This window comes from Haliaeetus leucocephalus, unplaced genomic scaffold, assembly GCF_000737465.1.
Source record: "Haliaeetus leucocephalus isolate CR32 unplaced genomic scaffold, Haliaeetus_leucocephalus-4.0 Scaffold656, whole genome shotgun sequence".
NCBI lineage: Eukaryota > Metazoa > Chordata > Aves > Accipitriformes > Accipitridae > Haliaeetus > Haliaeetus leucocephalus.
The window spans coordinates 12,490,580-12,512,723 of NW_010973092.1; the positions used below are offsets into that span (position 1 = coordinate 12,490,580).

The 22,144-nt window shown below is 42.9% G+C and overlaps 1 protein-coding gene across 5 annotated transcripts in view; it reads right to left on the minus strand.

Annotated features, from left to right (window-relative positions):
* CSNK1A1 (casein kinase 1, alpha 1) overlaps positions 1–18,525 on the minus strand; it is a 36,707-nt gene extending 18,182 nt beyond the window's left edge. For all 5 annotated transcript variants that reach the window (XM_010579086.1, XM_010579085.1, XM_010579084.1 and 2 more), the window contains exons 1-4: positions 17,947–18,525; positions 16,968–17,074; positions 3,155–3,281; positions 1,286–1,384 (exon numbers count right to left, since the gene is read on the minus strand). In XM_010579086.1, the coding sequence (XP_010577388.1) occupies positions 1,286–1,384; positions 3,155–3,281; positions 16,968–17,074; positions 17,947–18,069 (456 nt within the window). In that variant the 5' untranslated portion in view covers positions 18,070–18,525. The remainder of the gene's footprint in view (positions 1–1,285; positions 1,385–3,154; positions 3,282–16,967; positions 17,075–17,946) is intronic.
* Between the last annotated feature and the right edge of the window lie 3,619 nt (positions 18,526–22,144).

A 22,144-nucleotide genomic window follows, 5' to 3' on the forward strand; every position in this document is an offset into this window, starting at 1 on the left:
AAAATTAAAGTTTAAGTTATACTCTAAGTCATGCCAGAAAATTAAGGAGCCTAACTGCTCGACACAGCAGAGAAAAATAGAGTGAAAGTATGAAACTTGGGAACAAGCAAAGTTTAACAGCAACAAGATTACATAAAGACTGCCTTTCAGCTGGACTTACAAGCTTTTCCAACAATGGTTGTATCTAAACATTCAGTGCACTGCACCTCTTCAGACAAGAGCTGTTATCTCATGTTAATCAAGCCTTCCCCTTCTAATGTTCATGGCCCTGAAGTTGGCATTCATACAGGCAAACAAAGGTAAACATTTTAAATACTAGTAGTGCCTAAAGAGATGAGACATTCTCAGATGGCATATAGAGAAGATAAGTGGGAATCTTGCTTCCAATAAACAGCTTGATCACGTACATTTGTCCTGAAGTTAATTTCTATTAAGTAGCATGCTTAATGCATTGCCAATGCTGCCTGTCTGCCCGAGCTCGACATACAAATTGCAGAATTAAGCATATTTCACTCAAGAGAACTAAAAATAAAATGAAAAAGTTTTTCTATATAAGGTTTTCAACAGGAAACATGCACTTCTGACTATGTTTACCCATCCAAACAAGTGCAACACCCTCAGCCCACCCCTCACCCTGCTTTTTTTTTTTTCCACAAAGCAAATTGAGAGCAGTTTTTTGTTGTACAACATATTTGGGTACTCTACAACTTAAAAGTTTTCCACCAACATATTTGCATAATTTCATTTATTTATAAAGACAACTGATTTACACACTGGCTATTAGTCATATCCACAATTCTGATGGCTGAAGAGTTCTTTTTACCAGTCTGTCACTGCAAGATTTAATGCCCTGATGACCTGTAGGTCAGGAGCTCCCACGTTGGCATGAATTCTTTTTATCCCGGGAAGTCAGCCCCAAAGCGAAAGATAAGATTTGACTTTATCATTGAGGAAAAAAATGCTATTACAACAGTCATCTCAATAATGAAACTCCATCATTGATAAAAGTAGCTAAGTATTCTCTAGGATTAGTTTATAATCTTGTTGCAAGCCTAGAAATCATCTTGCAATCAAGTGCATCTCACAGAGTAGGTCAGAGACCCACATGTGTATGCCACTGCATTTAGAAGCAGACACTGAGAAATCCAAGTTCTCACATCGAAGAACCATGGTTTAGCATCCAAAACATCAGTTTTAGCAACCAGTTTTAAAAAGGTTGAGCAGCTTGAATCAAGTAACATAGCCATTCCCTTTGGATCTTTTAAACAAAGAGCATTAGACTAACCTTATTACAGTGACGCCCAATACCCATTAGGAAGTTATCTGGTTTAATGTCTCTGTGTATAAAATTCTTTGTGTGCACATATTCAATTCTACTGATCATCTGTAAAAAAAACAGCAACAACAAAACAGGTAAGATTTCAATGAAAGCAATACAATTCACTTAAACCTTCAATGAATGCATGAATTTTTAGTGTTACCTTCCTCTCCAACTTAAGTTTATGTATTTGCTTAATGAAAACCAAGGGGGTTTTGGGGGGGGGGGTTTTATGCTGTTCAAATTAAAATATAAGAAAGATAAATTTAAATCCCATAATGTTGGTCAGGCAATGGCAGATTAAATACCTGAAACTATTTCTTAGACATTCAAGTTCATGTTCTAACTATAGCATTCCATTAAAGAGTAATTTCTTATTCTTACTTCAAACAAAGGTTTTCTATACCTACTACAAGACAATTTTACAGCTCTCCCTCCCCCTGTCCCAGTTATTCATTCATCACCAAGCATCACTCTTCCAGGTAACAGTTTTCACAGAGCAAGTAACAACTTGACTGTGGCCCACACTGTCATATCTACACTACCACGTCCAGGAATAACAGTCGACAATGAAGACGCAGAGAAACCCCAGCACACCTGCATCATCATATACAGTCATGCAATTTCCTGTGCGTGAGATCACAGCACATGCATTTATGAGATAAAGCTTTCCAGCTACTAAAACACTCTTCACACAGCCTTTATTGAGTTGAACTGTTACAACATCATACCCTTGACAGCTGTTCTACTGGACTATGCCCTAAAAGCCAGTTCCATGCACTGATATCATACATCCCATCTGTGTTTCCCAGATGACAACTAATTAGTGTTTATCATCTAAAGGAATATGGCACGAAAACCATACAGATTCCCTGGAGATGCTGTAACACCCAAACTCTAGCTAACTAAGCAGGCAAATGGCTCTCTACAGCAAGAGTACCACTCACTTAAGGCAGCTGACAGCTGACCTTGTCTCCATACAAATGCCGTGAGCTTCCTTGGCCAAGAGCCTGGGATTCTACGAGTATCTGGCTAAGTGACAACTTGGTACTAACATCAATTACGTAATATTAGATGAAATTTAAACTACCATTGAATATTCAACTCGAGAAGCCCTTACTGCCTTTCAAGTAGCTGAAGACAGCACAATCAAGCTATTTAATAAATAGTGAGAAATAAATATGGCTGGCCATTTCAAATGCTGCACTCTCATGACGAAGCTGAAAAAATATCAATTGCTAGAAAGAGACTTAATGGACCTCAGTTTTAGAGGCCTTGATTGAGTTTGAGGTAAAGTGGCATCTCCACCAACAGCTTTAAGAACTGTCTTTAAGCACCACAACCACGAAAACAGTATTTATTAGCTTGTGGTCTGGTACTAGAAGTTACAGGAGGTTGTCAGTGCATAGTGACATTCAATAAGAACAGACCCGTAGACTTGCATGTTGCCCACCTGTCACCGCAGCTGGCCAACACGTAGCAGGTTTCCATTGAACCAGATCAACCATAACCAGAGACTGCTTCAGACCTTCTAACACCACCCCCACGGCTGATACTGGGAGTTAATCCACCCATATTGGTCTCGATACTTTATTAAAGTTGCACTTGTTAGATCTGCAGCATCAAGAAGTTGGTACCTGTGCTGTCCTCCCACTATAGGCCTATGTTCATTTTGTATGTCACAGCACACAGAAACCACTACTTCATTCCTATATAGGTCAAGTGCTCACTTAGCTATACACAACACTACATAACACATTAACAGGCTTAAAGAGAACCATGGTGCACAAAATGCTTTAGGGTTTTTAACTTTCGCACAGTAATATTTGTACTTACCTGGTCTGCTAACATAAGTACTGTTTTCATCGTAAACCTGCGAGAACAGAAGTTGAATAGGTCTTCAAGGCTGGGACCAAGAAGATCCATAACTAGAACATTGTAGTCCTTTTCTTGACCATACCACCTACAATAAAGAAAATTATTCAGCATTAGCAGGAATCCTAATGCAGCCCAGGATACCATTAGCCCTCTCAGCTACAAGGGTACATTGCTGAGTAAAGTTCAACCTCAAAAAGCTAACTAAAAGCTAAGGCTAGTAGCATCTTACTTTCCCTGGAAGCAAAGTCTGAGGACAAAACAGAACACACATGTTGGCAAGCGTGTGTGCACATGTTTAATTTTCCCTTAAGAGGAAACACCACTACACTTCAACAGCAACTGAAATACCAAACACCAAAATCAAAATGCAATCAAAGCAGAAGCCATTACATGTCAATATACTGAGGTATGTGTACAAAGTCTGAACTGAAACTCATCCGCAGAACACCTTACACTCCCGTCACTGTTTCCTGCATTATTTGACTTCATAAAAACATCTTTAAATGCTTTAAGCTTTGTTTTCAGGTGTGACTTCTCTGCAACAGACCAAAGCAGCTCATTCAGTTAACTCATACTACCAGTTTGTTCATTCACCCAAATTCAGCAAATGGCAATCAAGTTCTACTGTCCTATTAAGTAGAAGATAAAGGTTCTTTACCACGTTTTTAACATCATAAAGTAAAAAACACTTAAGTGTCATAAAAGCAAAAATAAGAATGTAGCAAAATATCACTTGCAGCCAAACAGACTGTGATATCCACCCTTAAGTGTCGATATATCAATTTAGGGCAAAAAAGTAAATGTTAACCAATGCTGTGAGGACAAGCGGAAGGCCTCCCACGCATATTTTTCCTTCCAATACACATCTAGCATTTCCATCACAGTATTGCTTTATGTTATCTGCAACTTGGGGATAGTATTTCACTACCTAAGCTACCCGAGAGGACCTGGAGTCACACCCTTCACTTCTGCAAATCTCAGCTGTGAATTTCCATATTTTAAATGGGCACTGAAAGACAGAACCTGAATATTCTTCTCTACAGTCCTTCTATACATTCCAGATACCTACAGTTAAGTGTGAGGTGTGTGTGAAAAACTGTTCATGAAGCTGTGCTGAGTACTAGTAGTACGTAACAGTAAAGAGTCAACACCTTATCGATTGGAAGGCTACATTTTGCCTTTGCTAGGCACCTAGTCCTTACGACAAGGACCTAGTACCAGCAGTCAATGGATAAGGCACTGACCAGCTCTCTCCTGGAGGAGTATTAAGTTTCCAACAAGAGGTGCAGATAAGATACACCAAGAATATAAGAATATACCCCATAACAAGAGCATGCAGGTAAAAAAAAAATAATAATCAAGATTCAGCTCAAACACAGTAGTAGCTGAGGCTTAAACTTCTGTTGTATTGGGTTTGCATGGCAATTTTTGGTAGCAGGTGGGTTGATACAGGGGTGGCTTCTGTGAGAAGCTGCTAGAAGCTTCCCCTATGTCTGACAGAGCCAATGCCAGCCAGCTCCAAGATGGACCCGCTGCTGGCCAAGGCTGAGCCAACCAGCAACAGTGGTAGTGCCTCTGTGATAACATATTTAAGAAGGAAAAAAAAAAGTTGCTGCAGCACAGAAATTGCAGCCAGAGAGAGGAGTGAGAACATGTAAGAGAAACAACCCTGCAGACACCAAGGTCAGTGAGGGAGGGGGAAGAGATGCTCCAGGCACCAGAGCAGAGATTCCCCTGCAACCCGTGGGGAAGACCATGTCCCCCTGCAGCACATGGAGGTCCACGGTGGAGCAGATCTCCACCTGCAGCCCATGCAGGACCCCACACCAGAGCAGATGGGTGCCCGAAGGAGGCTGTGACCCTGTGGGAAGCCCACGCTGGAGCAGGCTCCTGGCAGGACCTGCAGATCTGTGGAGATAGGAACCCACGGAGCAGGTTTTCTGGCAGGACTTGTGACCCCCCGGGGGACCCACGCTGGAGCAGTCTGTGCCTGAAGGACCGCACCCCGTGGAAGGGACCCACGCTGGAGCAGTTCATGGAGAACTGTCTCCCATGGGAGGGACCCCACGCTGGAGCAGGGAAGAGTGTGAGAAGTCCTGCCCCTGAGGAGGAAGGAGTGGTAAAGACAACGTGTGATGAACTGACTGTAATCCCCATTCCCCGTCCCCCTGTGCTGCTGGGGGGGAGGGGGCTAGGTAGAGAATTTGGGAGTGAAGCTGAGCCCAGGAAGAAGGGAGGGGTGGGGGAAGGTGTTTCAAAGATTTGGTTTTATTTCTCATTACCCTACTCTGGTTTGATTGGCAATAAATTAAGTTAATATTCCCCAAGTCAAGTCTGTTTTGCCCATGACGGCAATTGGTTGAGTGATCTCTCCCTGTCCTTATCGCTGTCCACAAGCCTTTTGTTGTATTTTCTCTCCCCTGTCTAGCTGAGGGGGGGAGTGATAGAGCAGCTGCGTGGTGTTTAGTTGCTGGCTGGGGTTAAACCACAACATCTGTATAGACATTTTATTTCCACTTTAGGCAATGACCCCAGAAGACTAATGCACAGTTGTCTGGAAAGTAGTTACCCCTGATAAAGCTGACAAATTCCTTGTTACTCACAGGATTCCAAGCTTACCCAGGATAGTAGAGTAAAACGTTTAAAAACCACAGAGAAAAGATTCTATATTTTGGTTTGTTTCAGGAACTACTGGCCTGTACCTTCCCACTGTCAGGATTCTAGTAGAAGCCATGCACTTTGTAATGCATTGTTATAAATTTGATAAAAGTTATATATGAGCTGTGGATCATACTCATTGTTTTACGGGTCAGTCTAGGACCTTTATTCATTCCCTACATCAGGAGAGGATGGATAAAATACGTATATTGAAAGCAGTCATTCAAATGAAACGTCAACAAAACAGTTTTCCTCGAACATGTTAATCATCATACCAATACTGTAAGTACTATTTATCAGTTTTTACCTTCTCAAGAGTCACTGAATGTACTATGATGTACAAAAAAGCCCCAACTCACAAGTGACTCAACTAAGAAAGCATGCTGATGGTATTACTTGATAAAGTCTGCAATTTATGAAAAGGTTAATATTCACACTGCAATCTGACACCGAGCCATGAAACATAAGCATTTTGAAAAGACCTGCCTAGCTAAGGCCTTTTAAGGAGTGATCAGAAGCTAGTTTCAACTGCAAGAGCAGTCAAGAAGAGTGTTTTAAAAATGCAATGCAGGGATGGAGAAAGAGTCAAAATGAGATGCTGCTGAGAAAAGTTCTTAATCAACTACAAACCAACTTCAGTTCAAGAATTACTGACTATGCCTGTAAATCTACTTCTTGGTTCCTATCAAAGTTACCTATGCAAAGGCTGAGTAGTTTTGACAAGGCTTTATAAACAATTCAGTAGGTCACAGCTGAAAATTAAACATTATGGCCATCTAGAGTAATGAAAACTGGACCAAATGACCTGCCTAGTTGTTCTGTCATATGAAATTTAAGTTTGTTGTGAAAAAGTCTAAAGAATAACAAGCCGAACTGAAGCAGAGGAGAAAATCAAGATCTAGATAAAATAAGATTTTCTTCAAGAATTGAAGTCCAATTCAAATGCTGAGCATAACTGTTCAGTAAAGGTTCAGTGCCCAAGAGACTACAGTATAAGCGAAAAGGATCAAAGACCAGTCTTCAACTGAGCTAAGAAAATTTAGTTACAGCATCACAGAAAAAGTGAAGCTGATGAAAAAGAAGCCTACCCTGGGAGCTGTATTTTAAAAAGCATTTCGTTCCTCTATAGGGATCTCTGCTTAGTAAGTGCAGTAATTCAGGTTGATTGCACAACCTCCATTTGGCCTACTTCTACATATGCACGTGAAAATTTTAAGCTCCTGGCCATTTTGCACTGGTGGAAAGCAGAATCAACTCTGCAAGACAAAGTAAGATGGGACCTCTTAACATTTCATTTTCATATTTACCTGCCTGTAATTCCTCACAGAAGAGTGCTACATCTATTCCTTTCACTACTGGCAACTGAAACTTCTGCTAGGGTATTGGAGTAACTTGTGCTTTATTTACTTTGCTAACACTGGAAGTAAGTTTTCATTTCCCTTGGAACATTTCCAGGGAAAATGGGATTAAGAAGTAAGGCTACATCATGTCCATTCAAAGTCCAGTAGCTGCTACTACTGGCAGCTCTGAGCAAAAATGTTGGAAGTCTTGGCTCTTCTTAGGAACATTGGATATTATGATACATAAGAGCTTGGCAAGTACTCCTCCCATATTCGCATAATCAATTTAAGATGGCATATAAGCACACATTTTGGATGAACACAAATTCAGAGCACTTTGGCATGCATGTTTTAACACTACTGGGTTAAAGTGCAAAACAACATGGCAATGAAGTGAGAACAACTCTAAAAAAAAAGCTAGTGTCTCAAAGAGAAATCTTCAGGAGTTCTAATACTGCATCAGCAATGAAACTTGGAGTGAACTACTAATATGAAGGAATGATCCATACAAAGCCCTGGGCAACTATTAGATGACACTAGCATCTCAGAACCCAAGTATCCCACATGTCTGGAGCTCCATGGACTTTTTTTTTTTGAAGAACAGTTGGAAGTACTCTCTCTACTAAAGTTGAGGAAGCAAGAGCAGCAATACATTTTAAGCAGGGAGAGTTCTGGAGGGGAGTGGAAAGTGGGGGCAAGAGATTTAACTAGACAGTTCACTTTGGGTAGGTAGTGACATTGCATATAGTTACATACAATGTATTATTTCAAAAAGAAAAGCTGAATTACTAGACTAGGAAAACTCATTATTTCTCCAATTTGTTCCCACAGTGCTGTATGTCCCATTAGGACATATTTCCTAAATGGAGAATTTTGATTCTGTAGCACAGGCCCATTTATACCTCCTTATGCCAAAAACCCACACCAAGTACAGATTATTATCAGCTTTCCTGAGGAGCAGCAGTAGATGATCTTATTGAAGACTACACAAAACACTAACAGGACAACATTATTATTAAAGAGCTAAGATTTATCCTTCAACTGGCAGTGTAACACTGTAACATCTGATACAGCTGTTAAGAACCTTAGTCCACATTCAAGCTGTAAGGCGTGCCGAAGCTCACGCATGCATAAAAATGCTTCATCACTCTCCCTTACCTCATCTGTTTAAAGCTACAGATCAAATTACTACAGATCAGTTAGAATACAGTAAATATCCTTTATGAAGCTTTCTGTCAAAGCATGGTTAAAGATTGAACAGTGACCTTAATTTGACTTCAGTGACTTGTCTAATGTGAAAGACCAAGACTCACCACATCAACAAGTTGTCAAATCAAGTGGTTTAGCCGCCTGATATATTGTCCCAGTATACGTATACAGCTGAAATTTTGTAATATCTAGAATTTCAGTATTTGTAGCTCTATGCTGAACAACTAAGTCACATGGCACAGTGGTCTGAAAGTATTCAGTTTCCAAATCCCATACAGTAAAGCGGGTATGATGCCAGATCACACGACAAGTGAATGTTTACTTGAACTCATGTGGGGTGTTTTTTTAATTCTCTTGACTAACCTTGAGACAAGCAAGTGAAATATTGACACACATCTAGCACTTAGTAGCAAATACTGTAGTCAGGTCTACCCAAACTTAAAATCCCTTTCTGTTTTCAGAGATGCATCTTTCAAAAATTGTATGTCTATTTCAGCAACTGCATATTTCATAAATGTGAATGACAAAAGAAATGTTTGAGAAAATTTGTTAGAAAAAACAAACAAAAGCTATTAACTGAGAAAACATTTCATTTGGTTATTATAATATTCTCTTCACATCTTGTTTATCATCCTTTGAAAGGGTCACACTGAGGTAGGTCAGCTAGCAAAGAAAGGTGGGCGAAGGGCTAACAGAATTCAGACACAGGCCATGAAATTATAGGCTCAGTTTCAGACTATGGTACCACTTACACAATTTTAATAGGCAACCAGCAGTTTAATCCATTACACTGGCACTTGTAATTACAACAACAAGATAACAAAACCAGCGCAATTATCAAAGCTGTGTGAGAATAAAAGGATTCAGAAGATTCACATGAAAAAAATCTCAAATTTAGATCAAGAAGAACTAAATTACTGAATAACTGCACAGCTGTTCATCACTGGTAAAGAAACCCCAAATACCATGCATTCTGAAACCATGAAGGCAGTAAAGGTATTGTCACTATTAGCATAATGGCATATCATTTTGTCAACTTATTATATACAAAACCAGAACATCAGCTCAGTGCCACAAGAAAGTGTCCTACCAACAGAGCAACTATAACAAGACTACTTCATTCCAGCTGAATAAAAGCTCTCCTTGACCAACATCTGCTTTGCCAAGTAACCTATCCTCCTCTAAGGCTTCTGTCAGTTAGATCATTGACCATGCCAGTGGAGGCTGTGGCAACCTGAAATCACAAACAGAACCGAAGGTGGTCGTGCTTTTGTAAGACAAAAAAAAAATTCTCCTGGTGCCTCACTGCAAGGAAGTACAATGCTTCTGCGACAAGACCTGAGTAGTTAAACTCAAACCTTTAGACTTCCAGAAACCTTTACAGTCACATAAAAAGAAAAAAAAAAGCCAATTTCAACTTCTTTCAGATTACATAAACTTTTGCCACTTTCATAATTCATGGTATGTGACCCTATGATTACCCTGTCCTATGCAATTAGTTTCCCAGCACTTGGGCTTTCAAACACTAAGTGGAAGAGTTCACATGACAAAAATGGAGATTGTCAGAAGAACTAAGGTGGATAAGAAAGCTATTAAAAGCTTACAGTGAACAAGCAAGCTGGAAAGAACTTACTACTAGAACTACCTGAGATCACTTAGAACTACCTGAGATCACCTTGTTAATAAGTTTGACAAGTCAGCAGGCACATGAGGGTGAATATGCAAGTCTGGAAGGCCTCATGAACACAAAGGATTCAGACATCCTACAGAAAACCAAATGACACTGAACTGATGAACACTCTGGAACTGTATTCCATTTCTGCAAGCACTAAGTCATTTATACAAAAGTCTCTGAACTAAGCATTAGTCAGATGATGTGACTAAAAAGAAAACACAGACCTCCCTATAATCATACAGTTCTAGTACCAGGCATCGCTGAAAAATAATAAGTAATCCTAACCAGGAAAAGTACAGGTATTCTACACAGAAACTGTGAAGCAATCTGTATCAATGCTTAAGGCACTGATGTGCAAGCCCTGTCAACAACATTCAGAAAAGGAAATCCCAATCAGAACAGGGACAGGAAAGAGACTTCAAAAAAAGATTGGGAAGGTGGTGACCTCTGTAATCATGTATTCAAACAGCTCAGCAAGGCAGCTACAGAGTTATACAACTATTCTTTATAGATACGGAAGGACTGTAACTGGGAGAAGGTTATTAAAAAAAATTAGGGAAGAAATAAATAGGAGCTGACTGTCTATGGGTACAAGCATTTATCTTTAGGCACAGAAGCTCTCCCTCTGACAACAGAATCATGAGTGCTGCCATGCTAGCCTAGAAAGTTTTAACATTGCACCTGACTGATTCACAGAAAAAATAGCATGTTGTCCAAAACAGGTGCTGGATTTGGACCAAAGTAGTTCCTTCTGGTCCCACGTTCTAGACTTCTCAGGACAGACATCTCATGACAAATAATGAAGTTTCAGACAAATTGGGAAGTATATTCTCCCTGTAAAAATATACTAATTTGAGTCTTAACAGATACTGAAGCAACACATATAAGAAAGGTAATCTAGCATCATAAGATTCATGTCTAAATTGACACATATTTTGTATTTCTAGTTTATTTCCCCTGAAGCTGGAAAAGCACTTCTTAACTGTTAGCCAGCTACGAGTAATATAAATGATCTTAACATAACATGGCATGACTGAAATACTGAAGTGGAATATTTAGCAGATGTCATCTAACGTTAGTTGCCATGGTGAGTATGAATTAGGCCACCCAAGTACTAAAGAAAGAAACGGCAATGAACACCCTACGCTATGAAGTTAGTTAGACTCTATAAATAAAATTCTGTATCATTTTTTGTACAGTTATGAGAGAAACACGAATATGTGAAGTATGCCAGTGCAACTCATCTCCTAAGCAATAAGGTCATTTTATCTGCCTAGTCTTATGTTGCATACATACATGCTTCCATGTAGCTGACTCGCTGTTTTGCGAGCTGTTTAATGAGGTATACTAACACCTGGTAGGAAGTGAGGAGAACTCAAGTCAAGTTTCTTCCATCAAAGTCAGAAGGTTCAGTTCAGTTGAGAAGGTAATCCATTAATCCACAGTAGGTACAGGGAACATTGTTGAGGAAAACAGTGTTTCAGTAGTACCTCTGCTCATCACCTATTCCAAACAGTAACACTGAATGGAAACTGCATACTTTTGCAGCTCCTTCTGCAAAGGCTGAGCTAAGGCAAGGAGAAAAAAGAAAAAACCCCACAAAGTGAAAAAAGGATAGCTTGATTTGTTTTCAAACTGTCGTCTCTCTTGGATGCTTCTAAGGGGTCCATGAAGACCAATTAAGACAGAAGTTTAGATTATTATAAAACATGAAATACATTTTGTTTCAAGATATTCATTCTCTCAGTAGAAAAATTTTGGGTATCCATTTAAAAGACTAGCTTCCAGTTTTACTTTTAGCTACCAGAACAACAGGCTTCCCCTTATCCACTAGGGTGGTTCTGCCCTTCAGTATGCAGCCTTAAGTAATAACAGAAGGTTAATTAATAAGAGGCTGTATTGCTAGAACCTTCCTCCTCATTACTTGCAGACCTAGATGGAAGTATCAGTCTTACCAATGAAGACAGAAAACTTTTCAGACTTTACCTGACTACCAGTTCTGGGGGTGGTTTTTTTCTGGTTTTTTGGGGGGAAGTGTTGGGGGGGTAGGGTTTTTTGTTTGTGGGTTTGGCAGGTATTTTTTTCAGTGGTGGTTTTGGGGTTTTGTGTGTGGGCGTGTTTTGGGGTTTTTATGCTGCAGGAAGTTATTGGGAAAACAGTTTAAGGTGTTTGAGAGGTGTATTTACAGATTTTTAAGCACTGCTGAAAGAGATCAAAATCTGAAGTGCTGAAGGAAAAATCCATTGTGAGAACAACCCTAAGATTACCAAACTTGACCACATTTTTTTCCATTACATGTATTACTTAGTGAAGGTGAATAGACACAGTCTGTTATTGATTATCCAACACCATGGCAGTAAGCAACCAGAAGAACAAAAATTGTAGATGCTTTTATAGATTTTTTTTTTTTTTACCACAAACTTTACAATGTTTCACTATTTAGAAGATTGCGTAGTGATGCATGGGTGGCAATACTGAATTTCTCAACATCAAAATATTTTGCAAGACATTACTGCATTGAAAAGTTCAGAAACCTAAGTATTTACTTGTTCAGTTTGCAAGAGAATGTTAAAAAAAAAATCACTAAGTCAGTAGCTTTTGGTTTTTAAACTTGCAAAATTACTAAACTTAAATATCACCTTGATTAGCCTCACGTGCTGTACAGTATCTCTTTGGCCTTGCCCACACAAGAATACATGCAGTATCTGTTTCACATTCACTAGGCTCTCTTCCTGCTCTTAAGTGCAACACTTCTAATACATCACCAATAGCCACAGCTGGTTCCATCATAGCTGTTTTCCATTTGAAACGGATGATAATGAAAACAAGCTATCCCATGATACTGTCAGGAGAAAAATCTGAATCCCACTTTTCTTTCAAAAGTATGTCTAAAAGAGTATCTAAAGGTAATCTTTGCAAAGGACACAAACAATAGTGGATAAACACCATAAATGGCAAAAATCAAGAGTGGCTGTCACAGATAACTCAAAGAATTGCTTTTGTCAAGAGTGGTTTAACACTTACAGTATGAACAGAACAACATACAAAATCAGCAAACACTCTGCTGCATTCCTCCAAGCCAGAACCAAGAATTCAGGAATAAAGGTAAATAGTCCAAACTAACAGGATCAGTGCCCAGTTAACAAGATTACAGCTAAAAATGCTGTGCCACTGAAAAAGAGAGGAAAAAAGAAAAAGACAGCTGATGGCTGAGAACAATGAGAATAAGCCCAGCAGAATACTGCAGACTTTGCATTGGGTCCTAAAGGCAGATCAGATTTGTTAGAATGTTAAGCTTGGTTCAAGAGCCTTTTGTGAAAAATGAAGGTAATAATTAACCAAAATTTGTACATCAAGAACAAACAACAGCTTAAAAATCTGTAGAGCATTTATATAAGGTTTTGTGAAACTCTTCAGACAAGTTCCAAAACTTTGCTACTGTTCCAGGAAACAACAGTAAGTAGCAAAGTCAAAGATTTGCAAATCTACAAGGGTTTAGAATATTCAGAAAATAAAGACACTCCAAACTCAATTTTTGCTATTTTATGTGCAAACATGTTCTGTTACAGTGGGAGTACCAAGGCCCCTTATTCACTCATCATGACAAGTGAAGGCTCACAGCTGATTCCACAGAAGCAATATTAAAAAACTTTTAACTCCAAACCTGAGATTTTCCTCATTAGCTTTCTTGCAATCAGCCAGAAAGGCCATCAAATCAACCTTAAAGACTATAAAAAAATTTGCTTGCTTCTAGATAATTTAAGTGACACTCCAGATACACTACCTTATCATTACTAAGTTTGCAATCACATCTAAAAGGCAGAATTTAGAACAGGTGCCCAAAATGAATGAGCAATCCATACCTCACCTATTATTTCAGCTTTGTGAGTCAAAGAACCACAGCAGACCACTTTAGTAATCAAAGCCACATAATGCAACTTCTAGTACGTTGATTTTGGCCAATGCATTACTCAAGTAGATGAAAAATAGACAAGTCCCTCAGCCTTAAATGAGGAATACAAGATTATGTGGCTCTGTTTGCCAGATGTGTAGCACTGAGATAAAAATGCTGCCGAGCCCAGCTTACGCAGCACGGCAACGGGAAAAGCTTAGAATGATTCCTCAATTTTCTATCAAATGCTCTGTTTGTGCTGCTGTTGTTTAAAGGTGTCACATTACAGAAATTTTAACAAATGTATTGAAAGATTTTCCTTCAACTTGATTCATCCTTCTAAACATACTGAGCCAAGAACAGCTTATTCCAACTTGACAGCATACCATTATAAAACAATGGCAGAATGTGTATTATCAATTACACATGCAAAGTGACCTAAGTACAAAGTCATACATTCTCCCAGCTTAGCTGCTGCCAAAAACGCATGTCAGAAAAGCTTGAATTGTCTGAAACAATATGCACAGTTATTTCACTTTGGTCTTACTCTTTGTAATCACCTATTCAAAGACATATCTTTGTTAAGCACCACAGTGATACATCTCATTTAGTAGGCCAAATCCTTCTCCTTAGATTCACAGTACCATGGATTCTACTTCTACCGAACACATCACGTTTTAACATTTGCCACAAGAACTGTGCTGGGTACTCTGCTCAGCTTCCTTTTAAAGAAGATAAATGTAAAAATATTATTTTAGATTTCTTCAAGCCTCACCAGATGTCATACAGCAAGATGACAACTAGTAACAGAAGCCTAGTCAAAGAACCTGTCAAGCAGCATCTGATACATACAAATAGATTTAAAATTCATGCTGCTTCTGAAGACAAAAAAAGGTGTTTCCAAAAATTTTCTGAAAGACACCTTTCTAGAAGACTACAAAGATTAACACTGTGAGAACCTGAAAGTGAAAAACTTTTAAGACTCACTGACATTATTAAACAGATCACATATCTTTAGCACAATGAGTCTATGAATCAATTTGAGTTGTTTTGAGTATTGCCTCAGTTGCCCATTCTTATTCAGATTCTTGTAATCTTGTATTATTGGGGGGGGGGGGGGGGGGGGGAGTGTGTGTTAAAGAAAGGTTGTAGTTCTCCTGTGGTGGTGAGACTTCTAAACCACAGTCACTGGTTATGCAGAAAACAAAGTCTGACACAAGAACATCAAATACAGAGAAAAGAAAACTTAAAGATGACTGCTGTAATTGAAGCTAGAAGCAAGTTTCTCAACATGCAAGATTACTTCCAGTATTTCAGCATTAAATAAAACACTCTCACAGGGCATTTTAACCAAATCCAAGAACTTAAACAGTAGTTCACTTCTGTAACATGGAAAAGTCAAAAAGTTTGCAACTTAGGCCTTGTTATAGCACCAAATGTTCGTTTACTTTTTAAAAAAAATACTTTAAGAATGTCTGCTTTTCCAGTTTTGCAATGAAACACCTGATATCCACTTGCTTTGGCTGTTTTCCCAGTTATCCCTGGTTTTGCACATTAACTATACTGTGATAGCTTTCCAAAATGCAATTTCTATTCTTTCAGTTGTGAAATAAAAGCACCCATTTGAAGAAAAGAAGGAAACTAATCTAAATAAAGACTAAATCTGTTTTCACATAAGCAAGTCTGTTTAAGCTGCAAGTATTCTGCTTAATTCAGGTATGTTTATTCTATTCCTGCAAAAGGCTGTAGTGAATGAGGACAGATGGCCAAGACAACACTGTCTCGTCTGCTATATAGCTCCAACTTACATTCAGGACTACAGCCAGTTGTGTTGGGGGAGGGGGGAGGAGCTATTCACCTCAGAAATGCAGACTTGTTTTAGGTTTTGTTAAAATTAATATATCATCTAGAATATGTCATCACTATGACCTTACAGTAAGACTCTACAGGCCACTATTGATATAGATGCACACACAACAAAGTCAGGGAAGGTTTAACAGATTAAATGGAATCCAGTTTGACCCAATATCTAAATTGAAACCATTTCTGCAGCTCATGGAAAAAAATTCCTTTATGCCATAGCGCAAACATAAGAAATACTAACTTTAAAACCAATTATTAATTAAGTTTAAAAAAAAGAACAACTTCTTGTACAAAGTCTTTCTGGAGAAAATGGAAGTTTTATTTAATCTATTCTGATGCATAGATTCAGTAGTTGGGAACTAACCCAGTATAACACCTCAATAATCTCAAGAGAAATAACTCCTCCTAGAGTCTGCTGCACCACTGATTTTCTTCCAGATCAGGAAATTATTAAACACTATCAAAAGTTTCAGACAGAATATGAAACAAGGAAGCTGCATAAAGAGCAATTGGGAGGGATTAATCTTGGCACTTTAACTGTATGGAAATCCTAGTGACGCATCTGTTGCGGGTCACAGAAAGGGGCTGCCATTTCATTCCCAGTTGAGGTTCTCTGTAGTCTCAAGCCTTGCAGCACATAACTATGAAAGGAAAAGATACATGCCTGAGCACGTCCCTTGTCCCAACACGAGAAGGGGGAGGGTTAATCACGTCCATCCGCCATTTTCTGAGCGGAGGAGGAAGACATGTTGGAACAAAAAAAAAAAAAAAAAAAAAAAAAAAAAAAAAAAAAAAAAAAAAACCACCATTTCCAGTACCGGCTCCAAACTCTCTACTTCATCAAGAACGTTGGCTCTCACCAAAACAGTCTCACACTTTGTTCTAATCATGACAAGAATTTCTCACAGCTCAGGAACTGCTCAAGATCTCACTTTCAAAGCACAGTATGTACAGGTAAGAAAATACAGCAGGCCGGTGTGGAGGATACCCAACTAGCTGTACAGCTTGGAATGAAGCACCTTCCCCCCCAACAGCCCAATACCTCCCACAAAAATCTCTGTTTAATGGTGGTGTCCTGCCTCACACTAACGTTAAAGAAAAGTCACCATACTGGCATACACGAATGATTCCTACCGTATATGTGGGATGCCAACTCCTCCCTGCAGAATCTTGTATAGTTTGCTTTCATACAGCAGCTGGGGATGTCTAGCTTTCTGAGACTCCAACTTTACAGCAACTTCCTACAGCGAAAGGGAACAAGGAGTCAGAGCAGAGTGTCCATCAAGCACAGCCTTGCCACTGAGGTTTAAGGGGCACAACACTTCAATATCCCACACACACCCCTGCTGCAAATGCTTTGACATATAATTTTTTTTTAGGCTCTCGGTGCTCAATGTCCTGCATTTTGTAGCATCTTCAAATAAAATCCATATCCTGATGATCTGTACTTAAATATCCATCCCAGGTCATGAAACCAAGCTGGAGATGTAAAGTCTTCAGATCCATATAACTGAGGAAGAACGTACGTGGGTGTTTCTTCTTTACAGCTCAGAGCCGTGAGGGGGAAGAAGATAAAAAAAAACACCAAGGAAAAAAAGCTGAAGAAACAGGGGATCTTCTTTGTTTCTATTACTGTTGACAAAAATGAGATAAAGTGTTCCCCAGCTGAGAGAAAGGGGGACAGGTGATTGGCGGGAGAGGGGCGACTTTGGCTGCTCATAAAAGACAAAGTATGTTTTCCCACAATGGTGGTCTCCTCTCCCTAGCACTCGCAAGCGAGCTATGCAACTGCTGGGTGGGGGAGACCACGATCGCACGGCTCTGCTGTCGGAAGGGGCAGTGCCACTCCCCCCCCCCGGCGATGATGGCCCTCGGGGGGGAAAGCCCCTCAACCCCGGGGTACGCACCTTCACTCCCCCACCCTGCGGAAGGCGGCTTAGCCACCCCTGGCGAGACGGGGCCGCCCGGTGCCTCGCAGGCAGCGGCAGAGGGGGCAAAACCAGGCTTCAAGTCGGCCTCGGGAAGGTTATCGCTGGTCCCCGGTTCCCCCCGAGCTGCGGAAAGGACCGCGCCGACGGGCCCGAGGAGCTGAGGGAGTGCGAGCCGCCCTTACCTCCCCGTTGGTGATGTTGATCGCCAAATAGATGTCCCCGAAGGAGCCCGACCCGATCTTCCGCACCAGCTTGTATTTGCCTCCGACAATGAACTCGGCCTTGGAGCCGCTGCTACTCGCCATGGCGAGGGGCGGCTGAGGGGCCCTCCCGGCGCTGAGAGGCTCGGGGGCAGAAAGAGGGCTCTACCGCCGCCCCAGAGGAGGGGAAAGGGGCAGGGGAGGGAAAAGGGGGGGGGGGGCGGAAAAAGGAAGGCTAGTTCCCGCTGCTCAGCTCCAGCCGGGCCCCTCCGGCGGGCGCCCCCCTGCGCGGCTCTGTCCCGCTCCCCGGCCGGGCGGCGCTCGGCTCTCGGCGCCCTCCAGAAAAGACGAGGGGCGGCCACCGAGGTGCTGTGAGGGCAGGGGTAGGGAGAGGGGGGAGGGGAAGGGAAACGCGAAGCCCGCTGGCTCCGCCGGGTCGCGGCCGCCGCCGGTCCCTCACTCGGCCGCCGCCGCCATCTTGTCTCTCAACCGCTGCTACCGCGGACACAAAATGCCCCCAGCCTGCAGCCGCCGCTTCTTCACCGCGCGGGGCACGCTGGGAACGGGGCGGGGCGAGCGGCGCGCATGCGCCAGGGAGAGGCCGTCTCCTTCCCGCAGCGCGGCTGCGCGCAGGCGGGGAAGAGGGAGGAGAGAAGGCGGCGATCCGCCCTCTGCGCATGCGCACGCACAGCCCACCCTCAAAGCCAATGACCGGCGTCGCTCTTCACCCGCCCCGGTTCAGCGACTCGTCGCGTGCTGGGTGCGCGCATGCGCACCACTCCCGCCCGAGGCCGGGCGGAAGAGGAAGGAGAGAAGCATACGTGCCCTCACCCGCTTCTTAAAGGGGCAGGCGCCCCAGCCGACCACCCGGCGGGCCCTGACAGGACCGGCTCTGGGCGCTGCCCCACTTGGGGCTGGGAGCAGGGGGGCCTCAAAGCCGCGAGGCTCCTGCTGAGCCTCCCGGGTGTCTGCTCTGCCCACCCGCCTCCACGTCCCTCTGGCGGTGGGGAGCTCCTCGCTAGCCTGGGCAGCAAGGTGTCCGCCCTCACTGGTGTGGCCTTTGGGGCTAGGGAACAGGAGATAAGGCCGGGCCAGAGTCACTGCCGTGACGCACGCTTCACGCCTCTTTTCTCTGGGGTTGTGGCTGGGCTGCTGGCACTGTTTCAAGGCTCTTACCACATCCCAAACCCCGATCTGCGTGCACATTAATGGTCTGGTTCTGTATATAAATGAATCCGCAACAAGCTGTCTCCTGTCCTTGTGCAGCGCCAAGGCCCTGCGGTATCCGCAAGCCGGTGGGTTGTAGGGCTGAGCTGAGGGACAAGTGGCGCCTTCCCTACTCCTGTGCACACACAACATCTGCTTCATTACCCTTCCCTGCTCGGCCTGCCACATCTGATTTATCCCTGCGACCTTCAGCCTTGGCCTGCTCGGATTGCAGCACACAGCGCTGCAGATCCTGGACGGGCCACACACGTTTCTGCTGGGCATTTCTCAATCCAGGTGAGTATTCAGGAGGAGCCTGAGGAGGCTGTGGCCCCCCATAAGGACCACATCATGGGCAGAGCCACCCGTCATAGCCACATCTCTTGGCCTTGTGGCCCCCACCTTCACGTGGCCGTTACACTCAGTTCCTCTCCTTCCCTAGATTGCTTTGACCCAGCAGCTCGTGTTCCAGGAGCTGTTTCTTGCTGTCTGTCAAAACCGAGATCTCCTCCATTGCCCCCCTCCCTTGGCGCTGTGAGTTCTTCCTTTGCAGGAACACAAAACTGTGAATTCCCAGTGACTCATCATCACTCCCTGTCAGAGCAGCTTCTTCTGCTGTGCAAGCCTACATTTGGGAAATGATTCAGTCTGCAGAAGAAAGCAAGCTCCTACAGTAATGTAGCTCATGTATGTAGAAGGAAAGCCTACTCAGGGTGTCTGCTTTTAAGGGAAGCAGTCAGAGAAACTGCTTTCCAGCCTGCTGGTGCATACAAAGCCATGAGAATAATGCAAAGTTTGATTTTAAGACTGGTCTGCGCACAGATTTTTTCTCAATAGCTAATTGTTTTGAAGAAAAGTGAGATTCAGAGGTCCAGGTTAGGACACTGCTATATTGGTAGGAAGTCGTTCATACAAAGGTAGAGGAGTCCTCTTAATAGAACAGCATCCACACGGTGATAGAGGCTTTTATTGCACTCACCATGTTGCTTTCTAGCTTGGGAAAGGTACTGTGGTACAAACACTTTCTGTCTGCACAAGTGCAAAAAAGTCCTGGCTTGTGTCCCTCCGGCTGTCAGGCAGCGAGGGAAGTCTGTGATTTGCCGGTGTTTCTTCCTGTGGTGGCCTCAGTCAGCTACAGGATGACTCCATAGTGAGAGACCAGGAGGAATGGAGAGGGAAGGTTGGCAGCCAGCAATGCCCTGAACTGCAAATATCAGCTCCAAGTTCCCCTTGTGTTTCAGGGAGCTTAGATCCGAGGTTTTACTACAGGTCTCTCTGCATCTCTAATAAAAATAGAATGCGAAGGATTCAAAATCAGCCCAGACTGTGCCAGATGCACCAGAATGAAAACGATGCTCCGAGAGCAAGCTAGCCTCCAACTCATTCCCACCTCGGTTCTGTGAAGGAGCATTTGCACAAGCAAGAATATCTGCACTCTTGTCACTCAAAGGGAATGTGGATCTTGTGCGGAGGAGCTCAGATACATTGCACACTAGTTAAGGGGGCTGGAGTTTCAAGGGCAAATGAGGTATCTTTAAACATCACACTCATTTCTAAATGCAGAGCCCCTGTGTCCTCAGTTGCCCTCACTTTGCTGTTAAGGGTGATTTGCGCACAGCTTAGGACTGATGTGCACTTAGCGGCCTTTGGGGTTTAGTTGCTTTTAATGGTTGCTCTGGATGGGATTTGAGCAGTTTGGAGGCATTTGGCTTGAGTCACGTATCCTTGGAGGAGCTGGAAAAACAGGTCTGCAGCTCCTGGCCAGTAAATACACCATGCATGGGTACGCAGGAGAGCAGGATTTCCTGGGCTATGCAATGCTGCCACCTCCTGCCTGCCGGGGGACATCTCTGTGTCCAGGGGACGCTGCCGGTGCCTCGGACCAGGGAACATCACACAGGACAGGGACTGGCAGAGCCGAGCCCTGTGCAGATGCACCCAGGCACACATCTTCCCCAAAGTTTCTGGAGTCTAGTTGGGTGTTGTGAAAAAAAAAAAAAAAAAAAAGACCAGCAATCAGCATTTGGTATTTTTTTGTCTTGGTTATTTTTAACAGGCATTCACTAATGGTCCTGCAGGAGGGATGGGAATGGGGGGATTCAAAGGAGGATCTGTCTAGGCAATGTGGGAAGGACTGCAGGACAGGCTGGAGAGTAGCAGAGAGATGGCAGAAGTCAGCCGGCATAAACAAGGCTAAGACCAGGACACAGAAGAGAAGAAAGACCTACCAGCACACCTGCAGCTCCATCACCCCTGCCCAGGAGCAGTGAGGATGCCTGTGAACACCCTCCCGCACTGGGACCAGGAGTGTGGGGAAAACCACCCCATCTCCAACTCTGGCTGCTCCGTGAAGGAAGAGCTGGAGAGCCCCGTGCGCCAGTGTCCCACTGTGCGCCACACCAAGATGACCTCAACCTGTTTCCCATTTCCTCACTCCCGTGGTTGCAGACCACAACTGTTTGTGGGTTGGGGACACCATGTTGAATCCTACCTTTCAGATTTGCATCTCAGCCACTCTGGGGCTGTTTACGTCTCCACAGTAGCAAAGAGACCTTTATTCAGTTTCAGAGAAGAGGGAAGGTGCATGTGTATTTCTGTGTGGGCAGAATTTAATCCAGGAAATGAACAGCACTATTCAGAGCATGAAGTTGGAGAAGACTCATAGCCTGATGGATCCTAGATGCCCAGAAGGTGATCAGATCTGGAGGTGGGTCTCACCTGGTGTGTTGTGCCCTCCTGTGTCAGGACGAAGTCCACCTGTGCAAAAGCTTTTGCTGTTTTTCATTTTGGCCAACGGATCTGTTCTGTCTTCATGCCATGGTGCAGGAAAATTCCCCTCCTAGCCCCTAGCAGAAAACCACATCCTATGGCACCGTGTTTGGGGTTTGCCTTGCTGAGCAGTGAAGATAGTGACAGTCTGAAAGCAGTCCTGGCCTTGTAAAAATCCTGCCATGGCCTCTGCCTTGAGGCTTGT